At 37.0% G+C, this 16,711-nt stretch overlaps 1 protein-coding gene across 7 annotated transcripts in view; it reads right to left on the minus strand.

Annotated features, from left to right (window-relative positions):
• qkia (QKI, KH domain containing, RNA binding a) overlaps positions 1 to 16,711 on the minus strand; it is a 76,214-nt gene that overhangs the window by 17,212 nt on the left and 42,291 nt on the right. For all 7 annotated transcript variants that reach the window (XM_024292932.2, XM_024293164.2, XM_024292763.2 and 4 more), the window contains exon 4: positions 11,778 to 11,921. In XM_024292932.2, the coding sequence (XP_024148700.1) occupies positions 11,778 to 11,921 (144 nt within the window). The remainder of the gene's footprint in view (positions 1 to 11,777; positions 11,922 to 16,711) is intronic.

A 16,711-nucleotide genomic window follows, 5' to 3' on the forward strand; every position in this document is an offset into this window, starting at 1 on the left:
TATCTTGAAAGGATTTAGCCAGGGATGATTTGGGAGCTTTAAATATTTTCAAGGGATTTGCATCAGATATCCTGACTCAGAGCAGATCTCTTAATACAGAGATCTGAGAATCTATTTCAAAATATCATTTTCATCCTCCCTATACATGTGGATGCATAGAAGAAAGCATTTTAGGTTTGTTCAGGTGCACGTGTGTCCTTGGCAGCCTGATCAGCAGTGACAGATGTTTTAAAAAAGATTTGGTATTTGGATCAATATAGGTCATATTTCAGAACTAAAAAAGTGTATGAATAAAAATGACATATATCAAGAAGAAATGGAACATGACATTTTGATTAAATAAATCCCCCAAAAGAAGAATGTGAAGTCACAAAAAAACCTTTTCTGGCTTTTTGGTGGTTTTCTTTTTTTAAATCCAAAGGTCTGAAACGGCTCAGAAGCCCCGCCTCGGTGGGCCACACACTGGTCCCACATATTTTTCACGTGTTTCTTCTGTTCACAAGTGGTCACTCGAGACCTATGTGGGGATGCATTTCAATGCATTGTGTGAACACAGAGCTGTCCACTAGATTTATAATACAAGGCTTGAAATGCCTTTTGGAGACATCTTCCTCGAGTGTCCTCCGTCTGCGCCGCAGTAAAACATCAGTCCAGTCAGCAAGGCTTTGAAAATGAGGAATTCTAGTAAACCTAAAGGAATGGCTGCATTTATACATAGTCTCCTTTCCATCATTTACCACACTGTGTCAAACAGTAGTCATTTTTAACACAGTAAGTTACCAATCCTTGGTGCTACTCTGGAAAGACAAATATGTCTTTTAATCCTAGAAGCTATTAACAATATCAAAAGAAGAAAAAGGGGCTCCTGAAGAAATTAAGTTAATACTGTATTTTCTGCACACCGAATTATAAGGGACACAGTCAATTTTCAAACTTAGGTCATATAAAAGGAGCACCAAACTTTAGAAGTCGCATTAAGCGAGAGAATAGAGGTTCGAATTCCCTTCCAACTCCCCAACTACTAAAATTACTCTATAGTGCAGGGCTATCTAGTGCACTGGATTTTAAAAGTAATTCAGATGCAATTCTCACTACTTTTTTTTAAGGAAACAAGACGTCACAGTTTCTTTTAGAAAATAAAAATCTACTAGATAATACGAATCCAAGTGTTCTGATGATGAAAACTTGGTTGGTTTATTAAAAAAAACAAAAAAACAAAACTAAAATACAATTTTTTCACAAAAAATGTTCAACCCCAATGCATTGTGGTCTATATTTTCCAGTCTAGTGAACGTCGATTCACACTAGTTTTTTGCAGAGACTTCTGGGTAATTTCTAGGGAGTTTGGGGCTTGGACAGCAATACAAAATGGCAAATACTATATAATGGACTATGCAGGGAGTAGTAGGGATAGATTTCATCGATACTACTACTCTTATCGATACTGATCATTGATCATTGTGTGAAAACAAGGAGGGAGTAGAAAATAAGTAGCCATATTCATTTTTATCAAAATTTCATGAACTAATCCTTGATATTCGACGTTTTAGTCACGTGTTTCGCATGTGTGCCGCTAGCATATATACTTGTTATAACAATCGTGGAGCTACACGTTTCACACGGACGGTCAAACACTGCGCACTTTTCCGCTAGGATATGGTGTATTTTACTTTGAATCTACTTTGGAAAATACAGACACACTTTGGACTTCATTTTTTTTTTTTTACTTTAGTGCATTTGTTGTCACTTGTCAGCGGAGTAACCACTAGAGAACCAAGGGAGATAAAATTGTCCAAGCAATACATTTAGGGCTGAAACTTAGATAAAAATTGATAAAAGGGCACTGGTACTAAATGGTGCCATTTCGGTACTGCATCCTTAGTAAGTACTGAAGGAATTCAGACGCAACCTGATGGATAGGTCTGTCAGTTGGTCAAACTTTATCAACCGTTTTTTCCAATAATTCTAGATCTGGTTGGTGATCTATAACTCAGAAACCTTGTTAGTAACACCAAAAAAAAAAACAAAAAAAAACAGGTATATAATGTATTCACAATAACATCCAACCTTGTTTGCGACTCTTAAAACAGACTGACCTCAAAAGTATGGCAACATCAGTAAGCACATTAGAACAAATCCACACATAAAGCGCTCTGGATTATAAGGTGCACTGTAATTTTTTCGAATAACACTAAGACTTTTAAAGTGTGCCTGACTTACAAAGACTAAAGAATAAAATGAACTCTAAAGAAGCCATGGGCGGGGCAAAGCGAACCATCAACTCTGGGCTGGCTTTTGGGACTGATCAAATGAAGTTTCAAATGACTTAGGTAATGGCTGGTAGCTCTGTAGTCACTGAGTTTGATGAGCACTCTAAGCTCCAATCCTATTTTTCTGCCTGGAACAGTCTTTGGAGAGGCGAGAGCGAAAGAGGGGTGTGCATTTGTGTGTGCATTCCCGGATCACCGATGCTAAAAGCTCGGCTTTTGCGCATCGCCCTTTGGAAGTTCTGACATTACTGTGGAGGGAACCATGTCTACAGTGGCATGTATGAAAGATAAAGAAACAAAGTGCCAGAGAGATGATGAGGCCAAGGTTTAATCAGCATCGAGCCTGAAGAGATTGAGAGTGCTAACCTCGACTCTCATGCAATCAAACCACAAGAGTATGCAGAGTTCTGTATTTCCTTGGCTCTCTGTAAGGGGATTAAGGGGACCTTCAAAGAGAAGCGGTGATTGGCCAGGGGCCTGCAAGGTCCCTTTCCCCACCACTGGAGGACCAAGGCAGATTAAAATTGTCCAGGCTTCTCAGCCTGTTACGTTAGCAGGCCTCTTTTCCTGCGTTGTGTATTTGGCCACTTAAATTTCACACACGCACAAGCAGGTGGATTAGGAAAGAGGAATTTCAGAAAAAATAATTCTAGGGACCTGGGTGGTTAGGGAGAGAACTACACAAGAAGGTGTGTAAACTAAAATTAAAAGGACAATACAAGTGGCAAAGGCAATTTAGCAAGTGGCGCAGCGGGCCGGTGTAAACAGAGTACACGTGCACTGGGGACTGTGGTTGACTTAAATGAATGAGACAGAGGAAGTAACGGGACTAAATCCCTCAGGGCCCTCATACACCAAGCCAACAATCAGCTGTCGGGAATGTCAAGAGTGTCACTGAACATCTGCTGTCCTTGTCTTTTCACTGTGCAAGTCACCATGAGCATTGCCAAACCCCAAAGTGCATTTTGTTTTCCTTAGACTTTTCCCCCAGGTTCCTTTGTAACACGGATTGCCCCGATTGGCCGCCGAGTGTTGCAAAGGAGGGCAGAAGTAAAAGCAAATGGCTTAACACATGAGCACTCCTATTATTGATTCACAGGGATCAAAAACAAGGCCTTTTCAACGTCATAACTCGGGTGCATTAATAAACTGAATATCTCAAAAGCTCCGTTTGCAATTATCCTCATAAGACAGTGGTTTCATATAGGGGGGTCTGATCCACATGTGGCTCTTTTATCTCTCCATGGTGTCTCCTTGGCCAAACATAAAATTAGTCATGGAGACTGCTGATCCAGCAATGTTGACCGTCGGAGTCAGCAGCTCCCTGCTAAGGACTGCCTAACCAAAACAACCTAAAGAAAACAAATAAACAAAGCCCACAAACTAAGACTACCAAGATCCAATACCAAACTAAAATAACAAAATCCAACAGTGTAAGACTGCTGAGGACAAAGAGGGCACAATTACTGTACCTTTTATATATGAGTTTGTTTGTTTTTTATAGTCTTGTTATTTGGACCTCGAGTCCGTCATAATAAATTATTCAAGTCTATGCGACTCCTACTAGGTTTTGATCAGTAGAAAACTAGCCCTGTTAAACGTTGCTGACTCCTGATATAGACGAACTCCATATTGTTTGTTTGAATAATGTGAAGGTAAAAAAGTATAAATTTGTATTTTCAGTCCTTGGCTTGAAAAAGAAAAGTATATTTCTGGTATAAGCTGTGCCTTTGCAAAGCTCCTCACACTGGACTCTGTGTTTTCTGTGGCAAAATGAATGGATAGACTGATGAGGGAAACAGCAGTGAGTGGAATTTCAGTCCCACAGCCACGTGTGTTGTTCTTGTGTCACTGAGTGCATTCAGGCAGTACACCTCTGGGTAGCTGTGCAGCTTAAAGAAGCAGTTTCTCCCCTCAAACTTCTGCAGTTCTGCTGCTTCTGCATGCTTGGAATAAAGAAAAATTACAAAACAATTGTGTTTGGAAAATGGTCTCTTTTCACTCTTTGCATCAAAGTCTGACAGCCGACAAACACAAAATTTCTACACACATTTAAAAATGGTTCTGTCAATTATTTTACCCTTAACTTGTTGTTTTGAAATGCTATTAAGTTAAAAAACGTTTGTGATGAAAGTGCATTTTATGCTGTTGAACAATAAGAATTTGTCTCATTTTTTTATGCCTAATGCAGTTAAAACAGTGTAAAGAGATTATAATGAACTGATTTTAGACTCATGTCTGTTCCGTCACGATTTATTACTGTTAATATGTTCTTATTCTCGACTATCGTGCTTTTTCCCCATAGATGGACGAGATGAGGGAATGTGTTAAGGATTAGGGAGGTTGTTCACAACAAGATTAGAGTTTCTTTAGATTATGAGCCACCTGTCTGCCCCCCAGGAGAGTAAGCGTTGAAAATATGAAGGAATGGACAGATGGTGATGTGGAGGAGAAAAATGGTGGGGGAGCCGCCTTTCGGGCAAGAGCTAACCAGCTCCCTCAGCACACTCTAAACTGCTAAGAAATAAAAATGTCAAACTGGAAGATACCTATGACCTATATAACACAGCACTAGTCAAACACTAAAGGATTTTTTCTCAGTAGTTTGCAACACCTGTGTTGTAAATAATATAACAGAAATATAATAAATACAGAAAAAAACAAAAAAACACAGTTGGATAATAAAAAATATGGCACAAAAGGTTCTTTGTGGGTCACGGGACATTTTTAAAAGTGCTCTAAAGATTTCCCAGAGATAAGTCAAACAACAGCAAGAAAGCTGACCTTTAAATAAAACTTTAATTCAAAATAAAGTGCACGTTTTAGAAGTTCTAAAAATAGAGATTTTAAGTGGAACTAAGATCATTTGGCACAGATGAGAGAATTGAGAACCAGATTTGCAACATTCTTTACAAAAATGGTAGAAAAGCTTCTTTCTTCTACTATTTTAAACATAACAGAAGACAGCTATAAATTATACACTTTTACGTAACGATTGACCTTTAAATTCAATCACTGTTTGAGCTTTTTGAATTGTGATTTCTGTTGTTTCATAAAAGTAATTTCAGAAAAAAGTGTCGTTTTCTAGGACAGTTTCTGCAAAGTGGCAATAATTCATTAGAAATTTGAGTTTTGGGTACGACTGTATGGAGAGAAAATAGAATCGCTCCGATTTGTGGGTGCATAATTCTTGATTTGTAACTCATATATTACGTCTTGTGCATAGGTAAAAAAAAATACAATTTACAAATGCACAAATTAAAATTACAACAGATTCAACTAATTACACACGCAAATCTTTAAAAATGGATAAAATATATTATATGATTTACAAATCAGGAATTACGCATGCACAAATCATTATACCGCTAAGCTTACAACCTAAGTGAAACGAAAATGTTGACCGATATCAGAGCTATCCAGCTGTACAGCTTTGATCCCCATGCCAGCTCGGACAAGAAAAACTATGCTGTACATGGATTTAGTTGTCTAAAAGCAGATGCTTTAGAATGGGAATGGCATTCTAATGCATGTATTTTCTAAGTCACAAATAAACTTTTTTTTTTTAAACTGCATTTTCTGTCTGCTCGTGATTCACAACAATTTAAATAAATTTAAATCACATTTTTATTCAGTTTAAATAAAGAAAAATACCCAATCATGCGATTTAAGAATATTTTTTTTAATACTATTTTCCATTAAATGCCACAAGAACATGTTAAAAACACCAAATCCTGTTCTTATCAAAGTGGGTCTTTAATATAATCTCTTAACAATCACAGTTCAACAATTCTTTGAATAATCTGGTCTATACTGAACTAAATCAATCTGGAATTTCTTGTTTTCCGCATGAACTCAAACTTTATGAATTAACAGATTTTTAACGCTAAAACGCTTGTCTTTATTTACATTTCTGTATCTCTCTGGTAGTTACAGGATAGATGGAGATGAGTAAAATGGAGGGATTAAGAATGGATAATGATGAAAGAAGAAGACACGAGCAACAATGGCTTAAGGTCAAAGGTTACGCCGTCTCTTGGACACATCATGTACGGTTTAAGGGAGAACGGCTGCCAAAGACGGCATTAAAACGGCACAGAAAGAGGAACACGCCGCGGTAGTCCTGCCGTATAAGTAGAGTTCACCGAGTCAAGGAAGCTAATTAAAGAGATGATTAACATTCATGTGGGAGATGTGTGGTCTATGTGGAGGTGGGTTAGATGCTCACCGTGCTTTCACACACACATATATATAATGAGAGCAGTGAAAAGTGCAGTCCAGCCTATTGTAAGTTTGGTGTCCTGGGAGGAGGAGATCAGGAGGTTAATATGATCCAATCCGGCTCCTTCATTAGCCTGATGAAGGTAATAACAGTCTTTTGGGGGGAAATGCTTGACAGGTTGACTACAACCATCTAGAATGGGAAAATAGCCCAAATACAAACAGAGGATTTATTTTTAGACATCATCTTTTGGACTTAATATCAATTAGTAACTTTATCATTAAAGTATTTAATTAACACTTTAACAAAAAATAGACTTAAAAATATAAGCAAATCCATAAGATTCTATGGAAAATTAGAGCATCTAAATATAGCTGAATATCACACATGAATAGAAACGCATAAAGAAAGTAGAGTAAATAAGATGAGAGCAGTGGTGATAGGTAAACCCAACAGACAATAAACATCATTAGTTGGAGAGGCACACATGGGTAGGTGCAGCCAGATGGTGTTTTGTACTCATTTGTCATACACTGCTGACGCAGACACAAAGACAGAAGGAAGGAATCGAAGCTGGAAAGCAAGGAATACAAAGTCGGTTAAACAGCGCCGAGAACAGCCTTCCACTGTTCACATCCAGCTCTCGTTGTCAGCATCACCGTCTCTCTGTCTCTCCATCCTCAGCCGTTCTGATGTGGCTGCCATTGTACACTCTGCCAAGCCGGATGCATACTAGTGAGAACAGACACAACACCCCACAGATCGCCAAGCTTGGCATGCGTTAAGGTCCATCTGTGTGCCTTTGACAGAAACACTACATACTTTATGTTTTCGCTAAAACTGGTTCATCACAGCATCAAGAAAAAAAAGAAAAATTTGAGCTGATGGAGAACTTTACATCTTCTGTCCAATTTGGAATATTTGAAAAGTGATCTATTATTTATCTGACACGAATATTAACAAATAATAAGAGAAGGGATTGGAAGGATGGATGGGAATGTGTGGGGGACAAAGAGCACCGGAGGGAGCAGCATGTTGGATTTTTCAGGCGGGACTGGATTTCCACGATCCTAAAATGGAGAGTAACGCCTGAGGCCACTGTCTGCCCGAATCGCTCGCTGGATCACTTTGTTCTCGGCAATGACAGTTTCATTCATGGAGACCCGTGCTCGGCTCTCCAGGGCCAAAGGGCTGCTGCACTTTCAATGTGCTGTTCTCTTACAGATTTTTAAATGCTCACGGTGAGTATTAAGACGGGAAAGAAAGACGATGTACCGTTTGATAAATTAGTTAGATGTGAAAGTGCCAAACTAAAGAAGAAAATGTATTATTTTGATTAAAAGAGTCTGATTTTATTTAAAGATGCAGATTCATAAAAACAACAGACTATGAGTTTTAAAGAGACTTTTCAGAAAAGCTTTCTTTATTGGATGCTTCTGGAGTGTGTAGTTAGCAGAATATTTTCAGCAGTAGTGGTTTTATGTGGTAAAAGACATGAATGTGTCAAAACCTTCACAGCAGACATGAAAATGATGGCTGGGTATCGCCAATTATTTCCGGAATCAGTTGAATTCACTAGAGTCTGGATCGATTTGATTCAGATGTTTCATTTTTAAATTCTTTCAATCCACTAATTTCAATTAGATTTAATTCAATTTTGAGTTTTCATATTAATCTGATACTGTTCACATGCTGCCAAATGTATTAGTGAAATAATATTGAGATTGTTAATAGCATTTAGTGTTATACGGATTCACAAACGGAGAAGATCCAATAATTGTTCTGCCTCTCCTGGAGAGCCTTTCAGTTTGACCACTAGATGGCGATCCCGCTATAACATTACCGATTATTCCAGAAGAAGAAAAAAACGAGGTTTTAGAACAAAAATTGTTGCTTTAAAAAATATTTCCTTAAAAGAATTTTGAAAATTCCAACTTGTGAGTTTATAAAGATGTTGGTGTAACTTTTGGTTGACCATTATGGGAAATCCCATTATACGTTAGCATCAAGCTAGCAGCCGTTAGCATTATGCATTGGATTGATCTCGACTTTTAGGGATCGATTATTGATCTAATAATCTTAAATATATTAATCAATTTTATCTACCCAATTCTAATGAAAGTATTTATATTTCAGAAGAAAAAATTCGGTTCCTTTTACACATTGTTAGGATTTTTATGCATAATTCAAGTTTAGCTAAAAAAAAAAAAAGATTGGTTCCCATTAGAAAACAATTATTTCAATGAAACTTAACTGAAAAAAGTGCATTTTTCATCAGACTTGATGGTGATTGCGTAATGCTGGATAACTATATATCTGGAATTTTGCTTTCAACGCCTGCCAACAGTTCAATGATTATTTTGCTCCCCAGTCTTTCAAGGGACAAGAAGAAAAGTGCAGAGGGCCTATCAGGATTTATCTATATGCTGCTGCTCTCTGAGCAGGAGGTTACCTAAAGTGCAGTGTCGGTTTGAGCGCCTTAACGAAGGAATCAAGGGATGAGGGGAGCCTTTCACTCAGTGTGTGTGTGCACGCATGTGAAAGTATTCTCTTTTTTTTGTTTTTTTGGAAATTGTGCGTTTTTTCTGCGTTTCTGGGCGCCTGTGTGTGTGTGTGTACACTAGGGCAGGATCAGTAAAATAAATCCACACTTGAAAGAGTAGCTCAATCATGCTCTCCCACACATCTCTCCTATGCTTCGGCTTCCATCTCCTCACCGATGCTTCATAGCTCATAGTTCACGTAAAGTTGAAGAGTTCACAAAACCGAGACCAGAGAGGTGGAGAAGGATACCAGACAAAAGAGGGACGACCTGGATCAGGCATGGAGTTGGTAAAGTCAATGAGTGCTGATTACCGAATGGTTGAAACAGCTGTTATTTCTCATCTATTGTCTAAATGAAAATAGAAGGGAAAAAAAGTCTTGTTTACTACGATGTACTTCAATATAAACAAGTGTTAACTGATGAAACCAAAATGTTGTCTAATTTCTAGTCAATAGTGTTTTTTCAGTAAAACAATATTTAAAGAAACACCTCTAAAAAATAGTTTTTAGCATGTTCTTGTAGCGTTTTTCTCATGATAGAGGACATAAATAAAGAAATAAATAAAAAATTGAAACAATCCTAAATTAGCCAAAACAGCTAGCATATAGCTGAAATATTAGCTGAACTCCAGAATAGCCTAAAAAAACCTTAATAAATGCCAACATATTCCAAAAAGCTAGCATAATGCCATTATCACTTTCAACTTTACTACACTCTGGCGCCATATAATATAAATGGGGCTGCCACGATTAGTCGACTAATCAAATTTAGTAGTCGATTAGTCTTACTTTATATTATATGGAGTCAAAGAATAGTAAAGTTGAAATTTATAATGGCATTCTGATAGCTTTTTGGGCTATTTTTGCATTTATTAAGATTTTTTAGGCTATTTTGGAGTTTAGCAAAAAATTTCAGCTACATGCTAGCTGTTTTAGCTAATTTAGGCTTTTTAAAATACATTTTTTAGGGTATTTTGAGGTTTAGCTATTTTTTTAAGCTACATGCTCACTGTTTTGGCTAACCTAGGTTTTTTTTCCATTTTTTTCAGTTTTTTTAGACTAATTTTATCATTTAACTAACAATTTTAACTAGCTATCAGCTATTGGCTTCATTGATTTCAGTTATCAACTTCATGGTTTTTAGCAATCAATTCAGCATACAGCATTTACACTAGCATTATCACAGCTAATGCTATATGCCTAGCTTTTAGTTTAAGGTGAATGCTTCACATCCAGTTTGCGAATGACCCGATTAGTCGACTAATCGGAAAAAATAATCTGTGATTAGTCAACTATTAAAAAAATCGTTTGTGGCAGCACTAATAGGAAGTAATGACTAATCGACTATTAAAATAGTCGATTAGTCGACTACTCGTGGCGGCCCTAAAGTGGGGTCATCTGGACCCCACAAGACAGCGTGCTGAACTTTTTTTTTCAAGGATTTATCTTCACTGGTGTCCGTAGCAGTAATACAAGTAATATAGTAAAATAAAGTAATATATTTTTGATTAAAAAAAATGAACATTAATCTTGGCCTAAAAACTGCATTTTTCAATGGTATATATATATGATGCAGAGACTGTATTAAAGAGAACTAAGCAGCAGAGAGCAGACTTACAGGCTTTTCTGCTTATACGGTGACACGTGCTTTAACAGGGTCTCATTATGCATGACAGCTTGGAACACTGTAATTGGAAGACCTGGTTTCACCTTTGGAATTTTCTGTGCACGTGTGTACGATTGTGCATACATAAGTATGTCATCCTCCTCTGAAGACACAACAGCAGAGGAGATCTTCCACTCGGATATTCAGGAAAATTGAGTCTAAAGAAAGGAAAAGCAAGCTGCAGGAGGAAAAAAAACACTTTCTAGCAAGAATCTAAATAAATATCAAAAGTCTTTTTGTTAGATGAGTTATCTACAGCCGTCTGCACAGAGAGGCAGAAGAGCTGATGCTGAACACAATGATTTGTAATGTTGCAACAGTTGCAAAATGCCACTGAAGCTATTACTCTTAGAAAACCTGTTTGTTTTATGCTTACAACAGCAGCCTCCTCAGTGTTGAGAATGCAAACTGTTGCTCATGTATCACGCTATTAGTCAGGATGCAAACTGTTACTTTCTAATGTGAACTATTGTCGTGCAAAGTGTCTCTACAAGAATGTTTTTAAAACTGGATGTCAGTAAAGTTGAGTGAGACTGGATTTCACGTCTAAGCACTGACATCACTTTTTTCCAACAAGAACAGCGTGTCACACCTCGCCGGGCGCTGGCTATAACCCCACGACCGGAAGAGCTCCAAAGCTTTATGTGTAGCCGCCTGGTGACAAATCTAAGCAATCAGCTGCTCGTCCCGCAAGGTCGTCCTGGTTTAAAGCAGAGAGGCTTTCTGTCCTGCCAACAAAACACCACATACTACCGACAGTCACACGGATATTGGAGAGTGTGGAGAGGGGAAGCGGAGCTGAAATGTGGCAATCACAGGAGGCGTGTGGAGATGGCCGCCTTTTTCCACTCAACTGGAGGTATGGCCAACCTGTTCCCCTGGTCTATATATGAAAGTAAACAGGATGATAACAGTGGGGCGGCGGTGGTCTGCCATATGTGGTGCCATTATCCCATCGCTGGCTGACTATAGCTTACCCTCCAAATTACAACTCAAATGATAAACAAGATTAGGCAAAAGCCTCCCCTTTGCTTTGTTGGTGTTGTGTACAAGTTTGAGTGGATTATTTACTCACAGCAGGAACAAGGAGCTTCTTGACCTCCTCCACCGCTCTCTTCATCTTGATTTCGGCTCTGGTTTGTGTGTCTTCCACTGTGATTAGGACGTGTAGGTCTTCATTTAGGTGCTCCCAGTTTGGCTTCCCTCTGTTCTGCTCCTCCTGGACAGGGAAACAGGAAGAGCAAAGGAGAAGGTGAGTGGATGTGACAGTGTGGATGTGCTCCAGGAGACCGGCCAGCACCAGCATAACTGTGAGACAGACAGAGGACGACAGGGCGCCGTGAAGAGAGGCGGGATGACAGGACGGGGCTTCAGTCAGCGATTCGACTCCAACTTTGAAAGGACAACCATCTTTATTAGATCCTTTGCTTCATAAAGACAGAGATGACAGCAAGCCCTGCAGCAATTAATACCAGTGAAAGATAAGTGGGATCAGAAAGATCTAAACCACACCTACATTACTGATAGGGATAGTCATGATACTGGACAATTATCTTACATGCTTTTGTGAAACTTTGTATAAAGTCTAAAACAGTGGCCCCCAACCTCCGACACACAGACCAGTAATGGGGGCCGCAAAGGATTAAAAAAAATGACCCACTTTTCGCCCATTTTATTTATAATCTGATCCTGAAAGTACTTTTATTTTGGAAAACTACTGGAATTTCCTCTCTTTTTTAAAGGAGCCGTTCAACATGTTAAAAACAAAAAGAAGATTTTCATTGGAGTGTGTCTTTAAAGCTAACCAGGGAGTGCAAATGATGTAGTTCTTTAAATGACCACTGGGGACTGGTTGCAATACGGAGCAATTTCCAAGTAACCCATTAGAGAAGTTTATTTATACTCAAAATATAGCTGTAAAAAGCCGCAAATGTAGCAGTATTATTTCATAATTTTAAGAACCCATTAAAAGAATAAAGCAAAATGCCTTATTTTAGTATGTAAACTGGTAAAACATGGATGAAAAACCTACATTTTAGAGCTAAACACATTCAAGCAAAGTGTCTTTTTGTTTGCCAATTATTTTTCTACCACAGTCCTTAATGTATCATTAAGTACTCTACTCCCTTTAGCCAAGCAAATGCAGAGCAGACAAAGACAGCGCTCTGAATAGCTTTGATATACTATCACATGTCACTGTACGACGATAAAAGCGAGGATCGTGGGTCTAGGTTGACTTAAAAACAACCTCAGAATCAGATACGGGACGCCACATGAGAAGAACAGAAAAAAACAACAACTTAGATTTGGTTTTTAAAAAAAAGGAGACCACATTTTTCCTAATTTTAACAAATACGTTCAACTTGACGGGGTCATTCTGCTGTTGAGACAAGTTTGTAAAAATTCCTGTTGAATGCAGCAATATTTACCCAAATCCAGACAAACGACTTCTGCAAACCTCTTTATGAAAGAGTGGAACTTTTGCCCAAAGTGTTTAGTTACCAACAATGCATTGTGGTGCACAGTCAGATTTGATTTTAATGTTTTTAACAAAAACCATAAAATGAAGGGGAGCATGCACACATAGAGCTTAGAGTTTGATTTGAGTGCCACCCACCTGCTTTCAACTCCACAGAGAGCTGTTGCCATGGCACTGCTCTTTACAACACACAGACACATACGGAGAAGAACGCTCAATATTCCACTCTCGTTTCCCCCCTTTTCTACATGTGGGTCGTGGTGGGGGTTAGTCTTAGCAGCGAGGCCACTATCTCACAGTGATTGTTTGCTCACGAGTGTTACGAGGGAGCAAGCCTCGTAAGGTGACTCAGCATTTTCTGAATTAGTTTTTCTACACAGTCAAGATGGTTGATTTAAGACTCCAGATGAACAGACGGTTGTTTTGTGCGGCTATCTGCCAAATGTTTTAGAATAAATTATCGTGAGTGGAATTTGATATTTTGATTTGTGTTTATTTCATTAAAATATTTTGAAACTTCTTTTAAAAGCAGTTTATATTGTAAATAAAAACAAAATGAGAAAATGCATATTATTCCCTAAAATCCAAACTTTTTAACATAATTATATAGTTAAACTAAACTAGCTGAACTAAATATATAGCATTACCTGGGATAATGCCAGTGTGAATGCTGTAAGAATGAATTTGGTCATTGAAGATGCTAGAGCTGATAGATGAATATGCTTAAATTGATAGCTAAAATCACTGAAGCTGATAGTCAGCTAAAATATTAGCAAAATGCCAAATTAGCCTAAGAAATAAAAAAGAAAAAAATAGGTTAGTAAAAACAGATAGCATGTAGCTGAAAAAATAGCTAAACTATAAAATAGCCTAAAAACTGAAAGACAGTCTAAATGAGCCAAAACAGCTAGCATGTAGCTGAAATATTAGCTAAACTGCAAAATAGCCTAAACATTTTTTAAGTATATGCCTAAATAGTCCAAGAGCTGTAAGAATTCCAAGTCTTTAAAAACATTAAAACCACAACATTTTTCAACATAATTATGAATGGTAAAAAGGAATGAAAATTATTCCAGAATAAATCAACTTAAACCTTAAATAACTTTCAATATTTTACTCTTCATAAAAATATATTTTGTCAAAATTATACAAGTTAAAAATATGGAAATGAAATAACATCCGGTCATTAATAACAATAAAATAAAATGATCTGGAGGGCTGGACAGAATTACTCTAGGGAGATAATGATTAATAGACTTAATTGATTAATCAGTTTACCAGTATAATCCTACAATTCAACCACACTGATGTGTCTGATTTCTTAATTTAATTTATCAATTGAATCAAACTATGATATAATAAAATCGTTTCAAAATAAATCCTCTATAATCGATCTAGGACAGGAGTCTGCAACCTTCAACCTTAAAAGAACCATTTGGTCGAAAATCTTACTGACTAAAACAAAAAAAGAGCCACAAAGTTCCACTTTAAGAAAAATACACTATTTATGCTTTGTGGTCATTAAACAATTTTTAAAAATAACATCTAGCTTTTAAATATTTATAAAAGTGCAATTTTAACTTTTATTCCTTTTGACAGAAGCAAATGAAAGTTATTTTTTAAATAAAATACCCTATGTTTTAAATAAAATTAGATTAGCAAAATTAGCAAAGTATTATTGTGTGTTTTAGTGTCAAAATAAAAGTATTTGAACAGGTTGGTTGTGTGGCCTTTGATCTAAAGTGACGGATGATAAAGTAGATCCAGAAAGGAGGAAAGACGTGGTGGAATGGAAGAACAATAGAACTGGAGTGTTACAGACAAACTGCTTTGAAAATAAGAAATGTCTCAAACATCAAACGTCACTCGTGGCTTTAATGATTAATTTCACTTGAATAAATGACATTAATAATAAGTATACTCAAAGCGGGTGATCATGGTTGGTGGAAGGCTGATAAGTCACAGCTCCTCAGTAACTTGTTCTCAAAGTTCTTATCCAACAAACAACTTTCATGACATCAGAGACAGCAGGTTGGAGATATGAAAAGATTTTGGTTCAACACCAATACAGATGTATAAAAAATATATTAAAAGCTGCTGTGTGTTTTTCTCAAAGCCATAATGGGTCAAAAATACAACAGTATCTTCTCCAATAGTCTAAACACTGTTGTAGGGTTTGTAAATGTGATAGAAGAAGAAGAAGAAAGCTTCTTCAAACTGCTTTGTTTGATAGGAAACTTGTAACATCATCCACCGGATACAAATCATTGTTAATTTGGATAGAATGTTACTTTCTTTACCTTTTTTTTTTAATAATACAGTTTTAAGAAACTTTAGGACACACGAGGATAATCTGACATCAAGGCTGCTGGCTGATGCTGACGTGTGTTCTCAACAGTACCTGACACTGCTTGCTATTCCAGTTTTCTTTTAGAGGCTGAACTTTAACAGCTGTAAATGAAACTATCTACACTATGTCAGCACCGCCTTTTAGAGCCGGCGCCGGCTTGCCTTTGACTCTAATAGACTCCTCAGCTAAGGTCAGAGAAAGTGAGGCTCAATGCCAGCAGACCAAACGGGTGCAGCGGAGACCTGGAGGGACGCTGACGGATGGAAAGGACAAAAATGTAGACAAAGTGCCAGAGCTGAGACAAACAAACAAACAAAAAACTTTAGTATAAACAATTACACTTATAACTTTTACTTTTAAATAAAACTGTAAAAAAGTACAAATCACATTTTAATGAATAGTCCCGTCTAATTAATGCAAATTATTTCAGGAAACTATAATTACTACCAAAAAGGTTCATTTTATTTTCAAGACAAAACGAAAGCTAAAATGTCATGAACTTTAATACTTAACCGAGGGACAATTAAACTACGGCTGGGTATCGATAATTTCCAGAAACAATTCGATTCTCAAGAGCCTGGATTAATTCAATCAGATTTTTTTTCTCCGATCCCTCAATTCATGCAATTTTGAGTTTACACATTTAGACATATTTGTTCAGAAATAGATTAATAATGTACTATATGTTTTGAATATATTTATATTAATCTGAAACAATTCACACACTGTAATTTTTATAAGTGAAATAAAGATTGTTAATATCATACAGTGTTACATAAATTCTCTAAAGGAGAAGTTCTAACATTATAAACATTGTTCTGCTTCTCCTGGAGGGTGTTTCAGTTTGGCCACTAGATGGCGATCGCGCTATGGCATTATATTTTATTACAGAAGAAGAAAGAATGACCCAAAAAACAGTGTTTTAGACCACAAATTGTGACTTTTAAACAAATATTTCTTTAAAAGAGTTTGGAAATTTCCTGACTGTGAGTTTATAAAGATGTTCATTTAGTCAGTAATGTATGTTTAGGTCAACCGAGTGTTAGCATTAGCCAGTCATTAATTTTATTACATCTTCTAAAACCTCCACTCGTCTCCTAGACCCAATCCCCACTAAACTTTTTAAAGAAATCTTCCCCCTTATTAGTGAATCCATATTAACCATAATAAATGCCTCCCT

The sequence above is a fragment of the Oryzias melastigma genome, linkage group LG22 (assembly GCF_002922805.2).
Source record: "Oryzias melastigma strain HK-1 linkage group LG22, ASM292280v2, whole genome shotgun sequence".
In the NCBI taxonomy this organism is placed as follows: Eukaryota; Metazoa; Chordata; class Actinopteri; order Beloniformes; family Adrianichthyidae; genus Oryzias; species Oryzias melastigma.